Source organism: Vanrija albida (assembly GCF_041260175.1).
Source record: "Vanrija albida strain AlHP1 chromosome Unknown contig_1, whole genome shotgun sequence".
In the NCBI taxonomy this organism is placed as follows: domain Eukaryota; kingdom Fungi; phylum Basidiomycota; class Tremellomycetes; order Trichosporonales; family Trichosporonaceae; genus Vanrija; species Vanrija albida.
In genome coordinates, this window is record NW_027191420.1 from 2,860,177 (window position 1) to 2,884,032 (window position 23,856).

Here is a 23,856-nt window from a genome sequence, read left to right on the forward strand (position 1 = left end):
TGCAAGACCCAATGCTCACGGTTGCGAGTATTTACGCATTAGAAACACGCTCAGCTGGGTTTAAGTGTTGCACTCAAGTTTGTGACCGAATCAAGGCCGGCCAGACAGATGTAAGCGGCCACAATACGTCGCCGCGTCTCCCGACCCACTCCTCGCTAGGCACTCACACGAGCCGCTGCCCCACACTCACACGCGACGACGCCCTCTGATAGCCCTCGAGCATCTCCCGAACCCCACCCTCCCCCAACGGCCAAGGCCAAGCACGGCTCGACCCATGCGGTCCACGTCATGGTATCGCCGGGCCTGAGCGCCGATTGCGCGGCTGGCGGTGTGGACGCGCGCGTCATGCCGCGGAGCGAGCTTGGCGCCGCGGACATGACCGCGGCCCATGTGGGTGGCGACCGGTGGCGACCGGCGGGCAACGGCTCGCTCCGTGGTCGCTCCGACGCGCGGGTGCTATGCGGCTCGCCGGCTCGCTACAGCCGCTTACCGCCCGCATCTCGAATGAAAACACTGCCAAAGCCAATGGCATGACTGATCGATCGCTCTCGGTTCCCTCGGCACAACCTTGTAGAGCACACACCGCGTGCATCCGTCTGTCTGTGCTGGGCTCCACTCCCGAACCGAGGCGGAGGTGACGCTCTGCCGGGATGGTGCGTGGCTCTGGGAACTGCCGATCCGGCTGCGCTCTCGCTGAGACTGCGGCTCCCCTGAGCCCAAGCCAGACCGAGGGTGGTGTGTCAGCGACCTCGAAATACTTGCGCTCGACGAGCGGCCGGAGGTCGCTGGCCAGAAGTTTTCTCGGCCAAAGCCGAATACACCACACTTGGAATCAAGAGACAGGGCCGAGGCTGGATTGAGACAGCCACAGCCAAGCTGCCTGCACCGGGCACCACCTCGGCGCCCGAGGGGGATGCCACTGCTGCGGTTCGGCGCTTGCTCAGCGCGCGTCATGCCGTGTGGTACTCTGCATTGATGCAACAATGACATTCTCAAGGTTGCCATTGTCCTTCTCACGATAACACTGTGTTGACGAGCGAGGCATCTACATCCATCTCGGCCTCTTCGCGCGCCCATCCCCGTCCTCGAGCCCAGTGATAATCACGACATTGCACGCCTCTGCGGCCATCTCCGCAGCCTTCGCATTTTATTTGGACCCCAGCAGCCCCGGCGTCCTCGGCGACTCCAGCGCTGAAATACACGGTGGTTCCCAGCTATTATTCCGCGTCGACCACCTCGACTCCTTTCGTTCGTCTTCGCCGCTCGACCACACGGGAATAGCCTCGCATGAGTAGCAGCGCTCGCGACGACTCGCCGTCGTCCACCCTGCGCGACGCAGGCCCGGCGTCCGGCCCCGCTGTCGGTTCCGCACCCCCGCCTGCCGCCGCAGCGCGCGCCACCGCTGCCAGGCGCGAGTCTACCGCAGCCAGCTCGAGCGAGGATGAAAAGACGAGCAGGACGATCACGGACGTCGACCCCCTCGACGAGAAAGGAGCCGCACAGAAGGCAGCCATGGGAAAACGACGACAGGGCGACTACGAGGAGCGCGGCATCGTCGAGGTCGAGGAGGACGGCCAGGTCCGCAAGGCCATGGTCATCATCGAGGAGAAGTCGGGCAAGGAGCTCCTAAAGGATGTTGCTGGTGGGCCGTACACCACGCCCCAGTGGTGAGTTGATTGCGGAGCGCGTTGGCGCCATGCTGATTCCCCAGGCGCCACTCCCTCCCCTTTGTCAAGCCAAAGTACCCCCCACCGCCGGCGCCGCTGTCGCTCGAGGACGCCATCATGACCCCAGAGGCCAACTCCAACTGGCTGTCGTTCATGTTTTTCAACTGGATCAGCCCCATGATGGCCCTCGGCTCGGCAAGGACGCTCCAGCCGTCCGACATGTGGAAGAACCCCGAGTCAAGGAGTGCCGGTGTCCTCGCGCAGAGCCTGACCGGCCACTATGAGAGGAGGAAACTCGAGGCAGCGGAGTACAACAAGAAGCTGGCGGATCCCGCCACTCCCCTGCCACTGTCCAAGCGCATCGTCTGGTCCCTGCTCCCCCACCGCGAGAAGCGCGAGGCCGACTACCGCACAAAGACTGGCCAGAAGAAGCCCTCGCTCGCCTGGGCCCTCAGCGATACCTTTGGCATGTGGTTCTGGATGGCTGGTCTCTTCAAGCTCGTCGCAGATGTCGCCACGGCGTGCTCGCCCCTTCTCCTCCGCGCCCTCATCAAGTGGAGCGCAAAGTACGAGGCTGCGATGCACGGCCTCGGACGCTACCCCAGCACCGGCTCGGGCATCGGCATGGCGCTGGGCCTCTTCTTCCTGCTCGTCGTCTCGTCGATCGGTCTCCACCACTTCTTCTACCGCTCCATGGCCGTCGGTGTGCTCTCGCGCGCCGCCCTCATCTCCGCGATTTATGAGCGCGCGCTCCGCTTCACCCAGAAGTCGCGCGGCGAGATCCCCAACGGCAAGATTGTCAACCACATCTCGACCGACACGTCGCGTATCGACTTTGCTTCGGGCTTCTTCCACATTGTCTGGACCGCTCCCATTCAGTTTGTCATCATCATGATCATCCTGCTCGTCCAGATCGGCTACTCGGCCCTCCCTGGTATCGCCTTCCTTATCATCATGACCCCTGCCCAGGCGGCGATCATGAAGCAGCTCTTTGCGATCCGCAAAAAGGGTATGGTCTGGACCGACAAGCGCGCAAAGCTGCTGCAGGAGGTTCTTGGTGGAATGCGAATCGTCAAGCTCATGAGCTGGGAGGCTCCCTTCCTCGACCGCCTCAAGGCCATCCGCGCCATGGAGATCAAGTACATCCGCATGTTGCTTATTGTGCGAAGCGCGATGATGGCGTGAGTTTTCTTGTTTCAATGAGGTCCCCGACGTTGTGTTGGGGACGAGGATGGGTGGTGAGGTTGCAAGGAAGTTGCTGACGCCACACTCAGATTTGCCATGTCGCTCCCCACTCTGGCGACAATCCTTGCCCTCATCACCTACTCGGCTACCGCGCACGATCTCCAGGCCGCGACCATCTTCACCGTCGTCACCCTGTTCCAGCTTATGCGCATGCCCCTTATGATGTGGCCCATGACCCTCGGTGCCATTGCCGACGCTGCCAACGCCATTGGCCGTCTCCAGGCCGTGTTCGACGCCGAGGTCACCAACGAGGAGCGCCTCATCGACCCCGACATGGAGGAGGCTGTGCGCATCGTCCACGCTTCGTTCACCTGGGACGCCGCGCCCCCCGTGGAGGCTGAGGTTGCCAAGCTCGAGGCCAAGCTCGCTGCTGCCCAGGCCAAGAAGGCTGCTAAGGAGGGAGGCACGACTGGCCACGCCACGCCCGCCGCAAAGACCCCGGCGGCCAAGACCCCCGCAAAGTCTGGTGCCGGCACCCCTCAGGCCGACGCCGAGCCGGTCGACATCTTCCAGGTCAAGGACATCAACCTCTCCATCCCCCGTGGTTCGCTCACTGCCATCGTCGGCGCTATCGGCTCGGGCAAGTCGTCCCTTCTCCAGGGCCTCATGGGCGAGATGCGCCGCACCGACGGCAAGGTCATCTTCTCGGGCTCGACTGCGCTCTGTGCCCAGACCCCCTGGATTCAGAACGCCACCGTCCGCGAGAACATTCTGTTCGGTCTCCCGTTCGACGAGGACCGCTACTGGGCTGCCATTAAGAACGCGTGCCTTGAGCCTGACCTCGAGATCCTCGAGGACGGCGACGGAACCGAGATTGGCGAGAAGGGCATCACGCTCTCTGGTGGCCAGAAGCAGCGTGTCAACATTGCCCGTGCGCTCTACTTCAACGCCGATATCATTGCCCTCGATGACCCGCTGTCTGCGCTCGACGCCGGTGTCGGCAAGGCCGTCTTCTTCAACGCTATCAAGGGTGCCCTTGCCGGCAAGACCCGTCTGCTTGTCACCCACGCCATCCACTTCCTGCCCTACGTCGACAACATTATCCTCCTCGAGGACGGCCGTGTCGCCGAGACTGGCACGTACGCCGAGCTCAAGGCCCAGGGCGGCGCGTTCACCCGCCTCGTCAAGGAGTTTGGTGCCGAGGACACTCAGGAGGCCGAGGCCGCCGACGAGGAGATTGCCATCGCCACGTCCGACCCCAACGCCCCCTTGCCTGCAGCTGTCGACCGCTCCAAGATGGTCACCCGCGGCATCCGCCACCAGCTTATGCAGGAGGAAGAGCGCGGCACCGGTGCCATCAGCGGCCGTACATGGGTCGACTACTTCAAAGCTGGACGTGGCGTCTACATGGTCCCCTTCCTGCTCCTCGCCGTCGCTATCGCCCAGGGATTCACCATCATCACGTCGTACTGGCTTATCTGGTGGCAGCAGTACTCGTGGGGATGGAGCAACAACAAGTTTATGGGCGTCTACGCCGCCCTCGGCATCGGCTCGGCCATCTCGATGTTCTTCATGGGCTTCAGCAACTCTTACATCAACTACTTTGCATCAGTTCGCCTGCACGCCGACGCTATCCAGCGCGTCATGTTCGCCCCGCAGAGCTTCTTTGACACGACGCCGCTCGGCCGGTGAGTCCTTAGCCATTCGTGGCACTCGCTACATGTGGCACTACTGACGCTCCATCACAGCATCATGAACCGGTAGGCACCTCACAACACCCATATCTTTCAACTACTGACATCCAAAGCTTCTCAAAGGACATCGATACGATCGATAACACGTTGAGCGATGCGATGCGAATGTCGGTGGGAACGCTCGGGTGAGTCCCATCGCTCGAGTCCCATCGCTCGAGTCCCAAGCCTCGAGTCCCAAGCCTCGAGTCCCATGCCTCCAGCGCGTGCTGACCGCTAACCCTCCAAGTAACATTGTCGGCGCAATCATACTCCTCGCCATTGTGAGCCCTTGGTTCCTGATCGCGGTCTCGGTCGTGCTCGTGCTCTACTGGCACTGCGCGCAATTCTACCGCCGGTCGTCCCGCGAGTTCAAGCGAATCGACGCCCTCCTCCGCTCTTCGCTCTATTCGCACTTCTCTGAGTCCCTCTCGGGTATCGGTACTATCCGGGCGTACGGGGAGAGTGACCGGTTCGTCGCAGAGAACGTCGAGCGAGTGGACATTGAAAATCGTGAGTGGCGAAGTTGACCAGGCCGCCGTGGTCGCCATCGGCCTCCAGCCTCCCCCGCATCGCCCTGGAGCTAACACATGACACAGGAGCATACTTCTTCACGATCATAAGTGAGTCAAGCTGTCCATTCTCCTTGTGAAGTTGTTGGGAACGGTAGAGAGGCTGTGAAGTGCGATAAAGGCTTGGAAGTGGTGGAGGTGTTGGGGTGCCACTTTTGCATCCGCATCCGCCACTTTCGGCCTTCTCCGCCTCACACTCCCAACTCCGTTTCCCTCATCCTTTCCACCAACTACCCAGCTTTGAGCTGGTGAGAGGAGGGCGCAGGTGGAGCAGGACAGATGACACAGAAGACAGGGATTGTGCTGACAATGCTACAGACCAGCGGTGGTTGGGAATCCGTCTCGACATGCTCGGCTCGCTCCTCACCTTCTCCGTCGCGCTCATCGTCGTCCTCAACCACAAGGTCTCGGCCGCCAAGTCGGGTCTCGGCCTCTCGACCATGCTCACTGTACAGCAGGCGTTCTCGTGGCTCGTGCGTCAGCTCGCCGAGGTCGAGAACGACATGGTTGGCGCCGAGCGTATCCTGCACTACGCCAACCACCTGGACCAGGAGGCGCCGCAGGAGATTGCATCCACCATGCCGGCTCCCACGTGGCCCAGCGAGGGCAGGATCGAGTTCGACAACGTCTATATGAAGTACCGCCCCGAGCTGCCCAACGTCCTCAAGGGCCTGTCCCTCAGTGTCAAGGCCAACGAGAAGATCGGCGTGGTCGGCCGCACAGGCGCGGGCAAGTCGTCGATCATGGTCACGCTGTTCCGCCTCGCCGAGCTCAGCGGCGGCAGCATCAAGATTGACGACGTCGACATCTCCAAGATCGGCCTGCACGAGCTCCGCTCTCGCATCTCCATCATCCCGCAGGACCCTCTCCTCTTCAGCGGCACGCTGCGCTCCAACATCGACCCCTTCGGCACCAAGTCGGACGCCGAGCTGTACGATGCTCTCAAGCGCGCTCACCTCATCCCCTCGGCAACTTACGGCTCGGGCGAGCCCGGCACCGAAACGCCGACGTCGCGCTTCACCCTCGACTACGCGGTCGAGGAGGAGGGCAACAACCTGTCTGTGGGCGAGCGCTCGCTCGTGTCGCTCGCGCGTGCGCTCGTGCGCGACCCCAAGATCCTCGTGCTCGACGAGGCGACGGCCTCTGTCGACGTTGAAACCGACGCCAAGATCCAGGAGACGATCCGTCGCGAGTTTGGCGACAAGACATTGCTGTGTATCGCGCACCGTCTGCGCACCATCCTCTCGTACGACCGCATCCTCGTCATGTCGGACGGCCAGGCCGAGGCGTTCGACACGCCCGAGAACCTGTACACTTCTGGCAGCCACTTCCGCGAGATGTGCGAAAAGTCCGGCATCACGCTCGAGGACATTCGCCACTACGCTTCGCTCAAGTTTGGGGTCAGGGAGTAGGCGTCGGTCGACGTCATGAGAATGGGATCAGGGGTGCGGCCGCTGTTGTCGGTGCATTGGAATCGCGGGTGCGATCTCGGAACAGCGCCGGGAGGTGATCCGCCAGCCCGACGGAAGCCTCCGGTGCCGTGGCCGCTCCCGGTGGCGGCCGGGGCGCGCGGGGCGGCCGCGGGGCGACGCCCGGGACTGGATCTAGATACAAGCCTCGTCAAGCATACATAGACCTGGGTCGATTCTATATTTTGCGTACATGTACCAGGGTTAGACGAGCTGATGCATCATGCATACGGGTTAGAGTGTGGGAGCGCGGGAGTGGCGGGGTGACGGGGTGGCGGCGGGTGGCAAGGGACGGGCAGATCCGCTGGAACAAACAACTCGAGCATGCGTGTCGGAGGGTGCGTCGGAAGGAGAGCGCTGATAGATGAGGGCTGGGATAGATGAGGGCTGGGGGGAGGAGCTGTAGGGGCAGTGAGCGACGAGCACGAACACGGTGGACGAAGGGTGTCGTCGAGTGGTGGGTGTGAGCGCCTCTGCGTCATGCTGCCTCCCAGCCGCGTATGTACAAGTGGCGCGACAGGATGCCCGGACATTGCAGATCTCAGCCGCTGACGCACACGTGCAGGCTGCTCGCGAGGATGGATCACAGCTACAGGGTTTGACAGCCCACAGAGTGACGGCCGCGCTGCCAGGCTCCCAGCCATGTCCCCAGAGGACACCGCACGTCGAGGTACCAACCCCCCCCCCCCCAGCTGCACATCGGATGGGGAGACGAGCACCACTCCACCAGGGAGTTACGAGCCTTGCGGTCGCGTCGTCCCGGAGGAGATACCTCGGAGGGCTGGTAGTCTCCCTCACGCTGTGACCCGCTGGATCTGAGCGCCGAGGGTCGGGCAGGACAAAGGAGAAGGATGATGCCATGCTGATAGATCGCCCAGCCTCAAGGGCAAGAGACGCACAAGTCGCCGCCGCTAGGAGGAGCGACCACCAGACATGTGGTCTGTCTCGGGAGGAGATAGGCCGCGGATGCAGCGCTCACCCTACGCCAGCCGTGGCATGCTGCGCCTGAGCGCCACGAGCGGAGCGAGGATCCTGCAAGTTGCTAGCTCGACCAGGCGGCCAGTACGACTCGGAGCCACGAGCCAAAGCCACGAGCCATGAGTCACGAGCCACGAACCACGAGCCACGAGCGATCCACGGACGCTCGCACTGGAGCGACGAGCCAGTGTTCGCTGCCACCCTTACAGGAGCGACGCTACCAGCCTTGCGGGCCAGGGATGCCACTTCCGCGCCGCCCATCACTGCTAGCCCAGGTCTCCGCCCGCCTAGAGCGATACCGACGGGCGACTAGCTGCGAAGGGACGACCAGCATCCCTGCATACCTGTATACGGGTGGATGCGGCGGATCGACCCGACACACAGGCCACCTCATACCGCCGGCAGCTGCAGGGTCAGTCACCGTACCAGCTCCCCCCACCCCCGTCCATAGGACGCAGGTTTGCGACCTGCATGCCTCGCGGGAGGTGGTGCAGGTGCATGCTGCTGGTGCAGGGCGTGGAATGCGCCGCCCCCGCTCCTCCGCTCGTCCGACTGCCTGCGCCAGCTCGGACGCCTCCCGCTGTCTTGCCAGGCGGACCTGTCACGCTCGTCCGTCCTCAGAGCTGTGCTCTCCCGGATGCGGATGCGCAGAAAAGTGTGCTTGCGGAGGGGACATGACCGTCGTGGCGCAAGCACAACGTAACCTGCATCATGCAGCATCCAGGCCCAACACCGCGACACATCACCGAGGCATTCATTAGGCCCTACCTGCCGGCCGGCTGCTCCACAACGTAACCTACATGAACTTCTTGGGGTCGACTTGTTAGCCGACCAGTCTCCGCGCCTGCCGCTGCTGCTGCCGCAGCCGCAGCCGCAGTTGCTGCCGCACACTGCCGCTCGCCGCCGTGCCCTTGTTCCTCGAATCAGCGCTACTGCTGCTACATGCACGCACCCGGCGAGGTGTGATGGTACCTTTTGCGAGCCCAACCCATCCCCGGATTGTGGAAATGACGGGGTGACGTAACGATTGCAGCCTGGTGCCCCAAGTCGTCCCCCAACCCCGCGCTGTCACATGTAAACCATCCACTGGGCCAAGCTACAACGCCGAACTCATCGTCGGGTATGTAGTTGGCAATCGACTAGCTGGGTATGCTCAAGGTGTAACATGCGTGCAGGGTTACACACCGTTGCCTAGTGTGCCGCTCGCTCGCTCATCGGCTCACTGTCGCATCACCTCACCCCCACCTCCATGTTCGCCCGAATGGGCCTGGCATGGATACTTTGGCGGCAGCGGCAGCGGCAGTGGACAGGTGGGCAACAACTACACTCAGATTGGCATGATGGTTGCATTTGCGTTGTAGAGACCGGCTCTGCTCGCTCTTTGAGCCAGCCCAAAGAGTCTGCGCGCTCTGCGGTAACGTGCAAGACACTACATTGTTACAATGAGAGCCTTCTACTAAAACTACGTGTCGGGCTCGTGTATTTATTATGCTACAGTCGTGAGGGGGAGCTCGTCATTACCGTACGAGTCGTTCAAGAGATAATGGTGTCGTGAGGTGCAACACCCAGGCATCAAGCCGAGGAATTTGGGCCCCAGGAAAGGTGAAGAACAAGACCGGCCCGACTGGCAAAGCGCGCTAGTGTTGCGCGGCAAAGAACAGTGCGGCCCGATCGAATCACCATGGGTGACGCCTGCGGCGGTGGGGGGAAGATTGGTGTTGGTACAGATGCGGGGGATCCGGAAGCGAGTTGCGGGGGTGCGGCTGCGCTGTGCCAGAGTGCCGAGTTTGGTTTGCGTGCATGACGAGAAGAACGATTTTAAGACCCAAGATTGTGCGATGGAAACCAGACTAAAAGCCGTCGTGCCTGAAGTCATGTCGGTTTTGCTCCACGGATGATGAGTGCCTATGCGGCGATGGGAACAGCGTCGTCGTCAATTCGCCGGCGACCGAAGAGGCGCTTGACCAGAGAGTCACGTGCATCCTTTATCGTTGCCGACGACGCAATGTTGGGGATTGAGTCGTGGTCGGCGAAGCGGATGGGGGCAGGGGCGGCGACATTGTGCTCGCCGTCGTCGAGCTCGGGCGTGGCATCGCCAGTCGTGGGCGTCAGAGGTCCGTCAGAGCCAAACGACGAGGTCGAGTCGGAGCGGTCGAGGCCAGGAGCCATATGAGAGTAGACGCCGTTGGCAGCAGCCTTGGCCGAAACCGGCTCGGCGATGACCTCGCCAGAGACAAGGCGGGGCGTGACCGGAAGCGGCGACTCGACGGGCGACATGGGCGGCGAGTCGAAAGTGTACTGCTGCAGGAAGTACTGCGTGTGCTGGACAACCTCGTCCTCGGTAATGGCAAGGTTGTAGTCGAGAAGGTAGAGAAGCTGCTTCTCCATGAGGTTGATCTCGGCCTGGGAGAACATCTGGGCGTAGCGACACCAGTGCTTGTTCTTTGGCGACGAGTCGTTGAGGTACTTTGCCGCGCAGATGAGAGTCGCGAGGAAGACGCGGTGACGAGTACAAGGCATGCCTGGGAAGCGTGTCAGTACGGTGGGACAGTGGGCAGAGCCAGAGCTCCACAGCGCGTGGATCGCTATACGTACCCTTGGCGACGCGAGGAAGGCGGGTGCGAAGACGCTCGAGGTAGACAATCGTTGCGATGAGCGTCGAGACCTGGACGTTTGATTGTTCGCAAACGACTGCGACAAAGGTGGTCAGAGACGGGAGTCCCGCCGCCTGAGAGTCGACGGTTTTCGCGTCAATGGCGGTAGACGAGGCAATGACAGAGGTCGTGGTGCGTGCGAGGAAGGCTGGAGTGAGAGATAAAGTGTCAGTGGCAGGTGCACGGACGCGGTGGCGCGAGCTGGGGTGGCTTGACGCGCCGCCGCCGGGTAGCTACTCACTGACAAGCTCGCGCGACACGTCCGAGCGGATAAACTCGAGCAGTGCAGGCTCGTGGATGCCGCACGACTCGAGCGACGCGGGGTGGATGCGGTCCTCAAAGCAAGGTGACGAGGGCATGAACTTTGGTGTTCCGCTTGGGTAGAGGGAAGCCGACGACGAGGAAGACGACGGTGTGGAGAACATTATGGTCGTAGTGGTGGTGGGTGGAGTGGGTGGTGAGAAGGTGTGACTAGGGGGGACGTGTGACTAGGAGGGTACGTGTAGAACAACTGATGTGCGTCGACGTTCAACGTCAATGCAAGACAGTGATGAGGTGCTCTGCGACTAGCGGCTGGCTGGGGGTAGGGATACAACGTGGTGGGTGGGTGTGGATGAGGTAGGACCGGCCCAGTGATATATGTAGTGGGTAACGCGTAAAGAGTGGTAGTGGTGAGATGTGGGGGCGGCACTGCAGCCAGGCTCAGGCTCAGACTCGCACTGTACGAGTGAACAGTCGCGTCTATCTGGGTGGGTAAAATCAGGCTAGCGGCGTCCGAGCAGCGTGGCCCAAGGCCGATGTGTCGCATACACCGTATGACGACAACCCTCTCAGGGGTCACACTTTTTTGGCGTCGTAACTCGCGTCCAGGGAAGGAAGAGGGAAGGTGGGCCGAGGGATAGGGTTCTAAGGGCAGGCGTAGAACGGCGGCGGGCGGCACCCAGCGGCCTCCAGCCCAGCCCAGCGGCCCCCACCCCACCCCACCCCCAGGGCAAGGATCGAGCCAGAGTGAAAAAGAGAAAGACGCAAATGGTGCCTGAGTGGCTGCTTTTGGGCGTAAAAGCCTTGCAGCAAGGCATGTGGGCCCGCGGGCCGCTTCCCTTGCCTTCCCTCGTCCACCTTCCCTCCCCTTCCCCCCCCCTTCCCCGCCCAGACGACGCGTTATCCCTTGTAATGTCACGCATCACTACCGCCGCATCCATCCCACAAACTGCCACTGCCACTGATACCAGTGACCGACTGCCGCTATCAAACCATCGACCGGCGCTAGTGGCCGCAAAGAAAAAAGAAAGAAATGTCACGCCCAACTCTTTGCGCCTGACAGGTCCAATCAATTCCAACGACAAGGACACAGGATGCAGACCATGGAAATAAATGCGCCGAAGCAAGGTTGAGGGTGCGCCGCGATCCGACGAATGCGGCAGCGACAGTGAGAGCGGACGATAGCGTCGACCGCAGCACGCTGTCCATGGTCGCGCCGCGCGGATACGGCACGCAGTGTGCACAGTGCATGCTCTGCCGGAGCGAGATTCCTCTGACTAGAGAGATGGTTGACGACCGGCTAGTGCTGCAGCAGCAGCGGCAGCAGCAGCAGCGCTCACCCCCAAATTGTCATTGCATGCCGGAATATGTTACAGCACTGGTAGCAATCTGAAGCGCCCAGCAGGCAGACATTACGCGCTCTATACTCGGCCGTGGGTCGTGGGTAGAGCAGTAGAAAGCCGGCCCAGACTCTTGCAGACCACCGACATTAGGTCCCCGCCGTTTCAAAACAAGAGGGGTAGAACTTGCGACGCGCTCTCTCCCTGGCTGCCCCCGCAATGTTCGGCCTGCCTGCGGCCTCCAGTGTTCGATGCACATTGCCGCGGAAACCGCATCGAGTATGCCATTGCACCTGTACGATGCGTGCACCGCGTGCGTCGTACGCGAAACGGCTCGCCCGAGCACACGAGCAACCCTCATACCGCACCGTCGCTTGGAAGGAAAACGAACGGCCGTGCCGCGAGTGCCCTGCCGGAGTCTGCCTGTGAACGCCGTAGACGCATTGCATAGGGTGACTCCGAGACCGTCTGGCATCTCATCGGGCATGAAAAGTGCGGGTCGGGCGGCTCGTATCTCATCATGCGCCATTCCGCGCTGCAAGCGAAGCGAGGTGGGGGAGTGGAGCAACGGCTACAAAGCGTCCACCGCAGCGCAGCCCCGCCAGCGCCGTGCCGTCCAACCGCAGCACAACTGATGCTCATCTGATCCGATCAGTCGGTGGGCCCGTCGCCCAATGTAGCGACGGCGGGTGGGGCTCTCGCCGTCGGCCGGCCGGCTCACATCAGATGATAACTTTGGCGCTAGTGGAGTGTGACAGCATCGGCTTTGGCAGAGGATCACCCCGCTCAAAGGGCGAATAGGCGGTGCCTTTAACTTACTTTTACTGGGCGCACAGCGTGCAGCAGCCAGCTGATGCTGCTGCATAACCGACGACACAAAGGACTCACATGGACACCGGGGCACGCACATGCGGCACACCGGGCGTCGTAGACACTCGAGCCTGACTGACATCATGCCTTGTTTCATCTCGCACTATTGGTGCTGCGGCTCCTTTGTGAAGAGACTTGTTGCACCAGTACTCAGCCACCGAGGCGCCGCCACCAAAGAGTTGCTAGTCACCACCAGTGCACCGGTGGCAGTTTTGTGGCGCAGAAGCTGAATGCTGCTAGTTGATCGGCGAGGCCAGGACGCCACCAAGACGCGTCTACGCCACCAAACGCGAACTGGGCACGACGGCGTTTCAGGGAGTCTATGCAAGGCGATGGCGGCGGCGGGCGGCGCCGGAGAGGGCGATGGCGGCGAGCAGGAGGTGGCGAGGGGCGGACGAGGCGGTATTCTTTCAAGGGGCGAAACTGGGGTAGTCACTAGGAAAGAGCCGAGAGTCGCTGGCTACCCCCGCCCCCTTCCACCGGAGGTTGGCTGCTCACGCGCTCACGTTCACCCCCACAGTGTCATTCCATGTGAGACTGTGTCGATGCGACCTAGACCTAGTATGCAGTGTAGCGCGGCGTAGACGAAACCAAAAAACGCAGCCCACCGTCGTCACCGGCCTCGTCGTTCTCTCGTTGCCCCGCATCCTTGCCTGACCCTGTCCCTGCCTGCTTCCACAGTGCCTTGTATTCCGCCCCCTGCCCAAGCCCTGTTGCATACGCCGAGGGGTGTGCTGCACCATGCGGCCCGCGACGACGCGGCCCTCGTTGCGGTGCGAGCCCAAGTGCGCGTTTTACATGTCAATGCATAGGCATTCTCGTCACCAGTAGACGCAGCAAAGGTTTGGCTAGCAGGGGCACTTGGGTGCGCTCATGGCACCCAACCTTGTGCTTTGAGCATTCCCATAGCGCGGTGGGTACCTGTTCGCTTGCCAGAGGGCTGGGACGAGGGACGGTGCCAGGCACTTGGCCCGCCAGTCTGGCTCGCCCTCGCCCTGTCCTGCCCTCACCCGACAGCCAGCCTTCGGTGACCGAACCAAGGTGTTCCAAACTGTAAATCTGGGCTGGGCCATGGTCGGTCGGCCTGGTCGGACGAGCAGGGTGGTAGCAGGGTGGTAGCAGGGTTGCAGAACCAGCACTCTCGACAACCAGTGCCAAGGTCACACCGCAGCCACTGCGGCGCAGTGATGCATGCGAGGCGGCAGTCGCCACTCGCCACTGCACCGCAAACGCGCTTTCGAGGCGCACGGCAAACGCGTCAAGCCACACAGCACCCCGCTCGCACTCGCGCCCTGGTGCGGGCAGGTGCGGGGTTCGCCGCGCGTTCCAGACCACTGGGCGAGGAACACACGCGATTGCACCAGCGATGCATGTTCGCTGGATCGAGGCCATTGGTAGCTAGCGCCTACGTGCATGCATGTGCGTGCTGCTCATCTCGACGTCAAGCGCACGCGTGTGCGTTCGAGCGCGCGCTTGCACCGGCTTGCACTCGCTCGTTCGCGACGCGCTCAATTGTCACGGCAATTGGAGGTTAGCAGCGGCGGCGCGAGCGCGATTACAATTGCATTCTTGGATAAAGAGGTGCTCGTGCTCTACTCGTGCTGGCGACCCCGCAATGTCCGCTTGGCTGCGCGGCGCACGGAGCCAGACCGAGGCCGAGGCAGCGAGCAGCAGGTCCGACCGAGCAGGCCCAAACCTACGGCTTGAATTGCTAGCGCGTCTGATTTGATTTCTGGCGCAGTAACTGATCGCGGTTGAAGAAGGCGAGGGCGTGTTTCCTATGTTTCCTACAGGGAGGGGCTATTCTATTCAGAGCCGCACGCACGCAAGACACACGCCACGAGGACGCGTCTGTTCGAGGGTTGCGCCACGGTCGCCACGGTCCTGGGGGCGCGCCGGCCGATCGGACTTGCTGCCAACTCACGATGTGCGGTGGGCAAGTAGTATATTGCAATGCCGAGCAGCGGCAGGCAGCCTTCTGCCCACTGCCGCGCTCACTGCCCTACAGTGGGCAAGCAAGCGTATGGGCTAGACCATGCACACGTCACTTCACTTCCGCTGGCACTCGACTCCCATTCCCAACATTCCCGGAACCGCAGATGCAATACCGGATTAACGTTCAGCCAGCGTTATGTGCTTTCCTAAGGACAGCTGCGGATACCTACACTGCGAGTGGGTAGGACTAAACTTTTGCGGGGTGGGCTCGACGAGGTTGGGCGAGCTATCCGCGGCCGTGCGCCAGCGCTCGGCAGCCCTTCGCTGCATGCAAACCTGCCCCCTGTCCGCCCTTCCCGTCTTTCCGCCTCGGCGTCTTGCCAGTCTCGGGCTCGCCTCCATGTCCGCCTCGGCTTCCTCTGCCTCTCTCTGTATCCCTCTGCCATGTCTCTGCGAACATTGCCGATGACTCGTGGTCACCGCCCTCCAGACCTCGGGATAGCCTCGTCTCACTCGTCGACACGCCGCGCCGTAAGACACTGTGAGCAACCGGCAAGCATCGCTCAGCTTCGGCTTCCCCCACCCCACGTGAAGAGCTTAGGTTTGGGTTTCCGCTTGCTGCATGTGCGGCGCCTGGATCTGGCCAGTGTTCGTGGGCGAGTGTTGCATGCCTTCTCCCTTCTTTTTTTTCTTGTTTGCTCGAGCGAAACCAACGACGACGTTAACAACCTTGTTTTTTTAAGCTCCAGCCGGCTGTCCACACGTCAGATTAAGCGCGCGCATACCCAGCGGCACTGGCTCGAACCTTATGCCGCCCTCGTGTGCAGTGAGCTGCATGCCAGGGCGGCTAGGTCACTCCATTCCATGCGTCCTGATTGTCGCTTGGTAGTGTCAGTGGCGGGTGTCACGCTGCTCAACCAGTCAGCCGACCAATCCAAACCTACGGGAGGCAGCCTAGCACTCGACAAACCCCCGACGTCGTGCGTCCTGATCGTCAATTACGACGGACAGCGGCAGCGAGGATCAGACCAGGATGATCACCGCCCGCGGCCGCAGCGAGCCGCGTTACTCGCCCCCCTGGTCTAATCGCCGGTTCGCCCCGCAAAGGTGGCTTGGCTAGCCCATGCCGAGGGCGACCACTTCCCGCCGCAGTATACCAAGCCATGTCCATGCGGTGACCGTCCCGCTGCCACCGACACCTCGGCCGCCGTCGGCGTGTTGTCCCCGCCGTCGTCGTCAGCGTCTGCGCCACCCCGACCCGACGCCGACGCCGCTGAGAGCGTGCGACCTGGCCGGGCTATTTTCCGCAGAGCCCGCCGTTATCAGCTAGTCGGGACATTGGGAGCAGGTACCCGCTGCGCCACACATACCAGCGGCGATACGCAGCAGCGTCCCGCGGTCTGCAGTATTAAACTTTACTTTCGGGGGCGTCGCGGGGGCATGGTATCTCTGCGCGGGCTATCAACGCCCCGTTTTCCTCCCTGGTCTTGTCGTTCCGAGGTTTTGCCTCATTCGTGGAAGAAGTGAGGAGGAAGAAGCGGGCAACCGGCGTCGTCGCTACAGGCGGGCATGTGGGCGCCTTGTGGCAGAGACGTGTAGCGCCGAGTCTGTTGGGTGCCGGGAGAAGCCACCGCGGTCGAGGCCCTCATCCCGCGTACATGTGGCCATCACCCAGACACTCGCCAGCTGACCCAGGTGATCAAGACGCCGCAGCCACACCTCGGTGGCATCTCTAACGGCGTCAAGATGTGGCGGCGGGACGCGGGAGACGGTCACGCCACATGGGCCATGTGTTTGCGGCGCGCGGGGATGGGTGTGGCAGCGCAGGGGTTGTGCATGTGTGGCAGATGAAACGGCGTGTGTAGACATCTGCGCTGCATCTGTGCAGCTCCCAGCCACGCCCACGGCAGATGGTCAGACGAGCGGAGACATACCTGGTCGCGCGACCGAGCGACCGAGGACGCGAGGACCCCAGCGATCACTTGGCATTCCGCCGCGCCGCGGCACCCCATTCCAGCCGGCCAGCCACGCCAAGCGCCCGCTCTTCGCTTCCTGTTCGCGGTGGCAGTGGTGAGACAGTCGTCGTCGGAGGCATGCAAGGTGATCAGAATGTGCGTGTGCGTGTGTGCGCGCGCGTGCAATCACAAGAAGAGGGCGCGGGCAAAGTCGCGCGAGTGCGTGGCTGCGGCAGAGGCACTCACACGACTATCAATGGCTGATTTCCGCCGTCGTCGTCCTGGATCTCGCAGACGGCAAGACGGCCAGTACAGACCACTCGCACGACTAGGTCGGCACTCGCCCACCTGTCGTGTTGGAACGCAGGCAGGCCGCCCCGTCTGGACTGGGCTGGCTCGTCCAGCGCGATAGAGTGTGGTACGCGGCTAGCGCGGCATGGAATGCGGCTCGCTGGAAAGAGGGCTAGTGCTGGGCCAGACTGGGCAATCGAGAGGTCAGGTGAGCTGTTTGCGCCCCCTCGACCTGGATGTGGCAGTGGGAGGTCGCGTGAGGGTCGCGCTGGGGCTGGCGGGTGGCTGAGGGGGGGTGCACGAGCTGTGTCCTTCCCGGTACTTGCCCCCCTCCCAACCCGACGACACACGCGCACCGTGTAACAAAGACGCGAGAAGGAGCTGGGACACGAGAAGGAGCTGGTACGCATGGGCGCGTCAGTGCCACTCCTAAGCCCCATTCGGCAACCCGGCGGCTGCTGCATGCCATCGACGGTGGCCACAACGACCCCGAGATCAACCATGCCCGCAGCTGCAGCCAGGCCCGCTCCGCCACAGTGCCTCGACCAGCCACCCGACAGGCCCGGCACGTCACCGCACCCGCGTCTGCGGGTGGGTGCCTCGGCGTGCCTCGTCTACCAGTGGGCCGGGACGACACTGCCCTTCCTGCTGCTTGCTCGCGGCCAGATGCCGCCGAGTCAACAACGCGGCGAGGACCTCGCACCCCTCGCCCCCCGGGCACACGCGGGGTTCGTTCTAAGGGGGGCGACGGTGCCACTGACGAGAGCTTCACGATGGGTGGACCCGAGTCATATGAGTGGCCAGGTTCGAGCCCGGAAGACGACTGTTCTGGGGAATCAAGACGGACTGGCTTGTTGGGGATCAACAACTTTTTGGCGGTGGACACCCAGGCATTGTTGGTCGCACACACACACACACACACACACACACACACACACCACAGTGGCGTTCAATGGGGAGGCGACCGAGCCGCCGACAAGCGTTGACCGTTCGCTTGGAGATAAGAGCTCCGAGATGAGTGGCCAGGTTCGAACGCGGGTTTTACGAGTGACCCGGGTTCGAGCCCGGGAAGACGACTGTTCTGGCGGTTCCAGATGGACTGGAGTGGCGTCGGCGTGAACCTTTTTTGTGGTGTTGCTGGCCGTGGCAGCACGTCCTCCACATCACTCCAACCTCTGACCTTTGTGCCACTTCAACCACCACATGCCCCACCCCACCCGCCAGTGCCTATGTATCCATGCGATATATGCCAAAACACCTCAACGCTTGACCCAGGTGTACTGCGGGAGGTTAGCACGGCAAACACGTATGCCCCGGCCTCCAGCAGCCGCCGACTCACCCTCTTGCGCGCCTTGGCCAGGCCAGTGTGCTTACGCTCGACCATGCGGGGGTCGCGGCTGAGCGAGCGGTCGTTGTGGAGGACGCCGTGTGCGTCGGGGCGGATCTGGGCGAGGGCGCGGGCGACGGCGACGTTGAGCGCGCCAGCCTGGCCAGAGTTACCGCCGCCGCGGACGAGCGCGAACACATTGTACGCGCCGAGCAGGCCCGACAAACGGAACGGGCGGAGCACGGCCTCGCGGTCCTGGTGCCTGTTGAAGTGCATCGCCAGCGGGAGGTGGTTGATGAGGATCTCGGCCTGGGGCACGGCGCTCGTCTCGTCGCCCTCGAGCGCGGGCTGGTCGAGGGCCGCGCGCCCCGCCGCGCTGGGAACGAGCCAGACGCGCGCGTGCGCCTCCTTCCTACGCCCCATGGCGTAGCTCCTGCCCAGCTCGTCAATGCCCTTGACCTCGCCGGCGGCCTTGGCCGCCTTCTTGGCCGCGAGGCGCTCGCGCTCGATCTTCATCTTGGCCTGCTGATACGGGAGGGTGGCGGCCTCGAGCGTGGCCGCGACGTCGTGCGAGCCGGCCTGCTCGGCGACGTGCGCCATGTGGTGGAACTTGTTGAGGAGCTCGATGAAGAGGCGGTAGTCCGAGTGCGAGCGCGTGCGGAACGGCAGCGCGCCAGCCTGCAGCCAGGCCGTGGGCGAGGGCTGGAGGTACGGCAGCTCCTTTGGCAGGGGCCAGATGTGCTGATTCCGCAGCGTGCGCTCGGCGGCAGCGAGCACCGCCTCGAGCTTGTACGTCGCGTCGCTGAGCCCCTCCTTGGCGGTGAAGAAGAACTGCGAGTCGGGGCGCCCTTGCCGGACGGGGGGCCGGTTCGACCCGGACGGGGTGAAGGTCGAGGCGTGGCGCGAGGAGCCGGCGACGGCCGCGCGCGCAAGAGGCGCAAGCGCGCTCGTGAGTCGCAGCGCCCGTGTTGCTGGTGCTGTCATGGTGTGGGGTTGACTTTGAGCTGGAGTCGTCGAGCGCGATCTTGACTTCATTGACGAGGACGTCAAACCCGACTTTTGCCTACCGGCACGGGACCAAATTAGCCATGTGGTAACAAATCCACGTCATTGTATCCACGTGGTTTTACCCCCGTCGGTGCGTGCCGAGCCGCGTATCAGATAATCAGAGTGTGGTGATTGATGACTGACGGATCAGCAGTGGGTTGTTTGACAAACCCAGACTTGACTTTGGCAACCACAACACCAGTAACGACCCCGGCACAATGGCAGAGCCCATCGACCGCCGCATCGAGGCCAAGCTGCGCGCCAGCATCGCCATCGAGCACCTGGTGCGTTGACGCGCTCGCTGCCCCATCCCTCCTCCGCCTCGTCCGCTCGAGCTGACGCCCCAGGAAATCACCGACACGTCCGCCAACTGCGGCTCGTCCTTCGCCCTCGTCATCGTCTCGCCAGACTTTGCGCGCAAGATGACGCTGGCACGGCACAAGCTCGGTGCGTCGTGTGCTCGCTGTGCTCGCCGTGCTGTCCGTGCTGACGCTTCCCAGTCAACCAGATCCTCGCCGATGAGATCACCCAGCTGCACGCCTTCTCCCAGGTGAGTTGCGCTGACTTGCCCGGCTGCCAGCCCTCTCACACCCCAGAAAACCCTCACGCCAGAGCAGTGGGCAAAGGAGCGCGGCGCTTAACCCACCCACCATGGCACCGGCCCCAGCCCCACCGCACTGACTCATCTGTTGTATCCCACAGAGGTTTGCCGCATGCTCTAGACGCCACATGCATCGTGTATCGACCACCCGGGCGACCAAAGCTCGACGCGTACCAACCCAAAACCCACCCCCGTACAACAATGCAATTGCATGAACTAGACAGATGTGGGACATGACAACCGAGATTCGATGAGGACATGACAACCGATAATCAAGCCGGTATAGCACACGCTCCTCCACCCCCTCAATCCCTCCGCCGCCGCTGGTTCTGCTCCTCGTCGTAGCGCGCACGGATGCTCCGGTCGACGACTTGGACATAGTACTTGCCGCTGTCCGCCTTCCACGAAACCCAGCCAGAGTAGTACGTGTGAGACGTTTGGCGGAGAATGGCAGCGAACGAGTTGTACTGCGACTGTCAGCACTTGTGACCCCCCGGCTCACTCACATTCCCGTCGTTCAGCCTGAACCCGTCGGGGACAAAGGGCTTGAGCGACACGATGGTCGCACCCTCCTTGAGCTCGAGGAAGAGGTCGGTCAGCTCGTGGTTGAGCGACGAGGGGAACACCTCGTTGTTGACGAGCACGACGTCGGCGTCGCGCAGGCTCTTGACAACTGATGGGTGCCGGCGGAAGTCGCCCTCGTGTACCTCGGCCACAGTGTTGCCATCAAGGCACCACATCGCCCAGCGGCGCTGGCACTCGCGCAGCTGGAGTCGCGCACAACGCGACGGTACGGGCAGCAGCTCGAACCCGTAGCTCCGGCTGCCCGCCTGCAGCGCGGCCTGAACCACACAGTTGCCGACGCCGCTGCCGAGGTCGACAAACACCGAGTCGGGGCCCAGGTCGGTCTGCTCCATGACCTTGGCCATAAAGTTGTGCCGCAACTCGCCGTACGCGTCCTCCTTCTCGCTGATGGCGGCGGCCACCTCGTCCGGGTGCTTGGGGTGGTGCTCGAGCTGGTCGGAGAACGGCGCAACGACGCGCGAGTACGACTGGTCGTGCACAAACTCGACAAACTCGGACCAGTCGCGCCGTGACATGCGGTACTGCGGGCTGGAGAGCCATGCAGCCATTGTGCCGTCGGACGCAATCTCCTCCAGCGAGCTGTTCAACCGCTCGACGGCCTTGAGCAGTCCGGGGCCATCACGGCGGTTGGGGGCAAGAGCTCGGCGCAGAGCATCACCAATTGTCTCCCGGGGTGTGTGCGGCGGCAGAGGTGACATGCCGTCCGGTGGTGGTGTTGTGAGCGATCCGGGCGCCGGAGAGTGGACCCGAGATGGCACGCTCGAGCCGATGTCGTCGGTGGCATCCAAAGATCCAAAAATGTGCGCATGCGATGGGGGTATGTAGTCTGATGTCAGTCAGTGCCCGGAGTGCTCCCAACCCACGCTTGAGAATAAACCGCAGTGCGCTGCGGAGCTCGCTCATGGGGTTGTACTCGCGGGCAGAAATCGGCGTAAGCAGCACAAATCTGGGTGCGTCAGCCAGCAGCACGCCACCGGCGCCCCGCGCCACTCACTTCTCCTTTGCTCCAGAGGGGTAGCGGAGCTCAACGGTGGGTACCGGCTCGGCGTTCTCGAAACCCTCTTGGGGGAAGTCTGGCCGTCAGCTGATGCGCCGAGGTCGCACTCACAAGACTGGTACTTCTCCCGTTCGCCTTCCTTGCCCTCCTTGCTGCCGCCCGCCCAGCCAGACACGGTGCCCCGGACGGCGTGTTCACAGGGCACAAAGCCCGCGTACCCGCGGCCCCACTCGCCGCGTTCGTCGACGCGCGAGGGACAGAAGACGGACCGGCCGACGTCACCCTCCCCCGCGGCGTCGGGCGTGCTCGCGCTCGCGGCCGTGCCGTTCACGCGGCGGCGCTTGGGGGCCAGCGCGTCGTCGCTGCTCTCGTCGTCCGACGACTCGGGGAGAACGCGCTGCGGCGCGGTCGGCTTGCGGCGGCGCGCGGCGGGCGATCCGGAGCCCGAGTGCGGCGAGCGGGGCGAGAGCGCCGAGGAAGCCGGCTTGAGGCCGGGGGAAGGCCGGTGCGTCGAGCCCGAGGAGGACGGCGCCTTGGGCTTGCTGAGCATGCTCGCGCTCGACGCCTTGGTTATCAGCGGGCCGGGGCGGCTGCCGCTGCTGCTGCTGCCGGGCTTGGGCACCACCTTCTTCTTGACGGTGACGGTGGAGACGAGGGCCGGCCGCGCCGGCTTGGCGCTGGATGAAAAGAACGACTGCATGGCTCTGAGGGGACCAGAGCCGTGCAGTGGGCGAGTGTAGGCACAATCCTCAGACCCGAGGATGTAGAGTTGGATGGGGAAGACGAGTCTGAGGTGGATGTTGACAAAGAGACTGCGCCGCTGACGGGGAACCAAGCAAAGTAGGCACCACCTCACCCTGCCAGCGACCCCCCATTTTCTCGGGACTTTTGGGCCTTCTCGATCACACCCCGCCTTGTTCGGAAAACCCTAGATGGCATGCAACAACAAGCGTCGCGCGACAAGGCCATGCGGCTACAATGCATGCGCGAGATCGCTCAATACCTACCTACATGTTACATGCATGGGTGTCTATTGTAACTGCGCTCACTCCTCGCGGCGCACCTTGGTCGCACGACCACCCTGGATCACCTCATGGAACTCGTCACCGAGCTCGGCACCCTCGTCTTCCACGACCTCGCCGCCCTCAACGTCATCGGCCTTGGTGGGAACCTGGCCGTCCTCGAGTTCGGCATCCGCCTTGCGTTTTGGTGGTCGCTCAGTAGTGGCAGCAGCCTCGGCATCACGGATACCGGCTAGCCTCCTTGCCCGGTTGGCATTCTTGAGCTCGCCGACAGACGCCTTGGGTTCGTTGCTTGTTGCAGGCGCTTCCTCCGCCTTGTCGGCTTCCTCCTCGATACCCTGGGCCTTAGCAGCCTCCTTGGCCACTCGCGAGGGGTTGAAGCGCTTGTACCGCTCAAAATCGGATACTACGCTCATGCCGAGATGCGTCTGTGGTGTGAGCTCTGCAAGCCTTGAGAGGAAAAGCCAGCTCACCCTGTAGAGTTCGAGCATAATCGTCCTGTCGGGGTTGGTCAGGTCAACCTTGTGCTCCGGGTTGAGCTTGGCGACCTCCTCGGCGACCGCTTTGATCATTTCCAAGCGCTCAAGCTTGGCCGAGTTGCGCGTGCTGACATTGATGGCAAACTGCCGTCAGCTTCACACAATTGGACTGTAAGCTCACCTTCAGCGGGCCATCAGTCTCCGTCTTGAATCCAGCTGGGAGCGTCTCGGCAGCCATGGCGGTCAGCTTGTCGAGGTAGCCACCACTCGTGGCCGTGATGGGCGTGAGGCGCTGCGTAAACTTGAACGAGCACTTGGCCGTGCGCTCGCACCGCTCAAGCACGTTGTAGACGAGCTTGACCGGATCCAAGGGGGGGAAGACGAGGATGTAGCACACTGGAGACGCGTCAGGGGGCCCTCGTCGAGTCACTCACCACACGCCGTCTCGCGCTTGCACACACGGAACCGGGTCGACTTCTTCTTTGGGGCTGACAATGACTCGAGCTCCTTCTTCAACATGTCCTCAATGTCCTCGCCATCGCCGCTGTCCTCGCCGGCGCCGGCCGCAGTCTCGGGGTACAGCTCGTCGGCGGCGGCCTCGAGAGCCTCGATAATCTCGCGCTCGGCCTGCTGCTCCTTGCCCTGCACCGCCGTCACAAAGATTCCCGGGTTGCTGAGCATCTCGGGCTGTAGAGTCGAGGTTAGTTGCCTGATGATACCACCGGAGGAAGGTCACTCACCAATGGCTGCTGACGGTAGGGCTCCATTGCGGTGCCCTTGAAGACTCCCTGTCCATCACCTCCCCTTGGTGGGCCACCTGCCCGCTTGGGCTTGGTGTAGTACTTTCCCTTGTTCTTCTTTGGTGCTCCTCCAGGTGCCATGATTGCGACT

At 62.8% G+C, this 23,856-nt stretch overlaps 6 protein-coding genes across 6 annotated transcripts; 2 read left to right on the top strand and 4 right to left on the bottom strand.

The window, feature by feature from the left end:
• Positions 1–1,287: 1,287 nt before the first annotated feature.
• YOR1 (ATP-binding cassette transporter yor1) lies at positions 1,288–6,566 on the top strand (the record flags this gene model as incomplete). Its single annotated transcript, XM_069349808.1, has 7 exons — positions 1,288–1,667; positions 1,712–2,848; positions 2,942–4,540; positions 4,660–4,731; positions 4,833–5,095; positions 5,182–5,205; positions 5,473–6,566. The coding sequence occupies 7 exons, from the start codon at positions 1,288–1,290 to the stop codon at positions 6,564–6,566; spliced, it is 4,569 nt and encodes a 1,522-aa protein (XP_069213352.1).
• A 2,940-nt stretch (positions 6,567–9,506) lies between these two features.
• PCL1_1 (PHO85 cyclin-1) lies at positions 9,507–10,680 on the bottom strand (the record flags this gene model as incomplete). The annotated part of the gene is made up of 3 exons (XM_069349809.1): positions 9,507–10,123; positions 10,197–10,403; positions 10,497–10,680. 3 exons carry the CDS (start codon positions 10,678–10,680, stop codon positions 9,507–9,509), a joined length of 1,008 nt encoding a protein of 335 aa, XP_069213353.1.
• Positions 10,681–18,166: 7,486 nt separating this feature from the next.
• Positions 18,167–19,218, bottom strand: MRPS9 (mitochondrial 37S ribosomal protein uS9m; the record flags this gene model as incomplete). The annotated part of the gene is made up of 2 exons (XM_069349810.1): positions 18,167–18,187; positions 18,247–19,218. The coding sequence occupies 2 exons, from the start codon at positions 19,216–19,218 to the stop codon at positions 18,167–18,169; spliced, it is 993 nt and encodes a 330-aa protein (XP_069213354.1).
• Positions 19,219–19,499: 281 nt separating this feature from the next.
• On the top strand, positions 19,500–19,922 carry Q8F55_001177 (uncharacterized protein; the record flags this gene model as incomplete). Its single annotated transcript, XM_069349811.1, has 4 exons — positions 19,500–19,565; positions 19,629–19,728; positions 19,782–19,831; positions 19,878–19,922. The coding sequence occupies 4 exons, from the start codon at positions 19,500–19,502 to the stop codon at positions 19,920–19,922; spliced, it is 261 nt and encodes an 86-aa protein (XP_069213355.1).
• Positions 19,923–20,187: 265 nt separating this feature from the next.
• DOT1 (Nucleosomal histone H3-Lys79 methylase) lies at positions 20,188–22,164 on the bottom strand (the record flags this gene model as incomplete). Its single annotated transcript, XM_069349812.1, has 5 exons — positions 20,188–20,349; positions 20,389–21,293; positions 21,331–21,413; positions 21,462–21,540; positions 21,576–22,164. 5 exons carry the CDS (start codon positions 22,162–22,164, stop codon positions 20,188–20,190), a joined length of 1,818 nt encoding a protein of 605 aa, XP_069213356.1.
• A 345-nt stretch (positions 22,165–22,509) lies between these two features.
• Positions 22,510–23,846, bottom strand: Q8F55_001179 (uncharacterized protein; the record flags this gene model as incomplete). The annotated part of the gene is made up of 5 exons (XM_069349813.1): positions 22,510–22,914; positions 22,960–23,109; positions 23,147–23,361; positions 23,400–23,652; positions 23,706–23,846. The coding sequence occupies 5 exons, from the start codon at positions 23,844–23,846 to the stop codon at positions 22,510–22,512; spliced, it is 1,164 nt and encodes a 387-aa protein (XP_069213357.1).
• Positions 23,847–23,856: the final 10 nt, after the last annotated feature.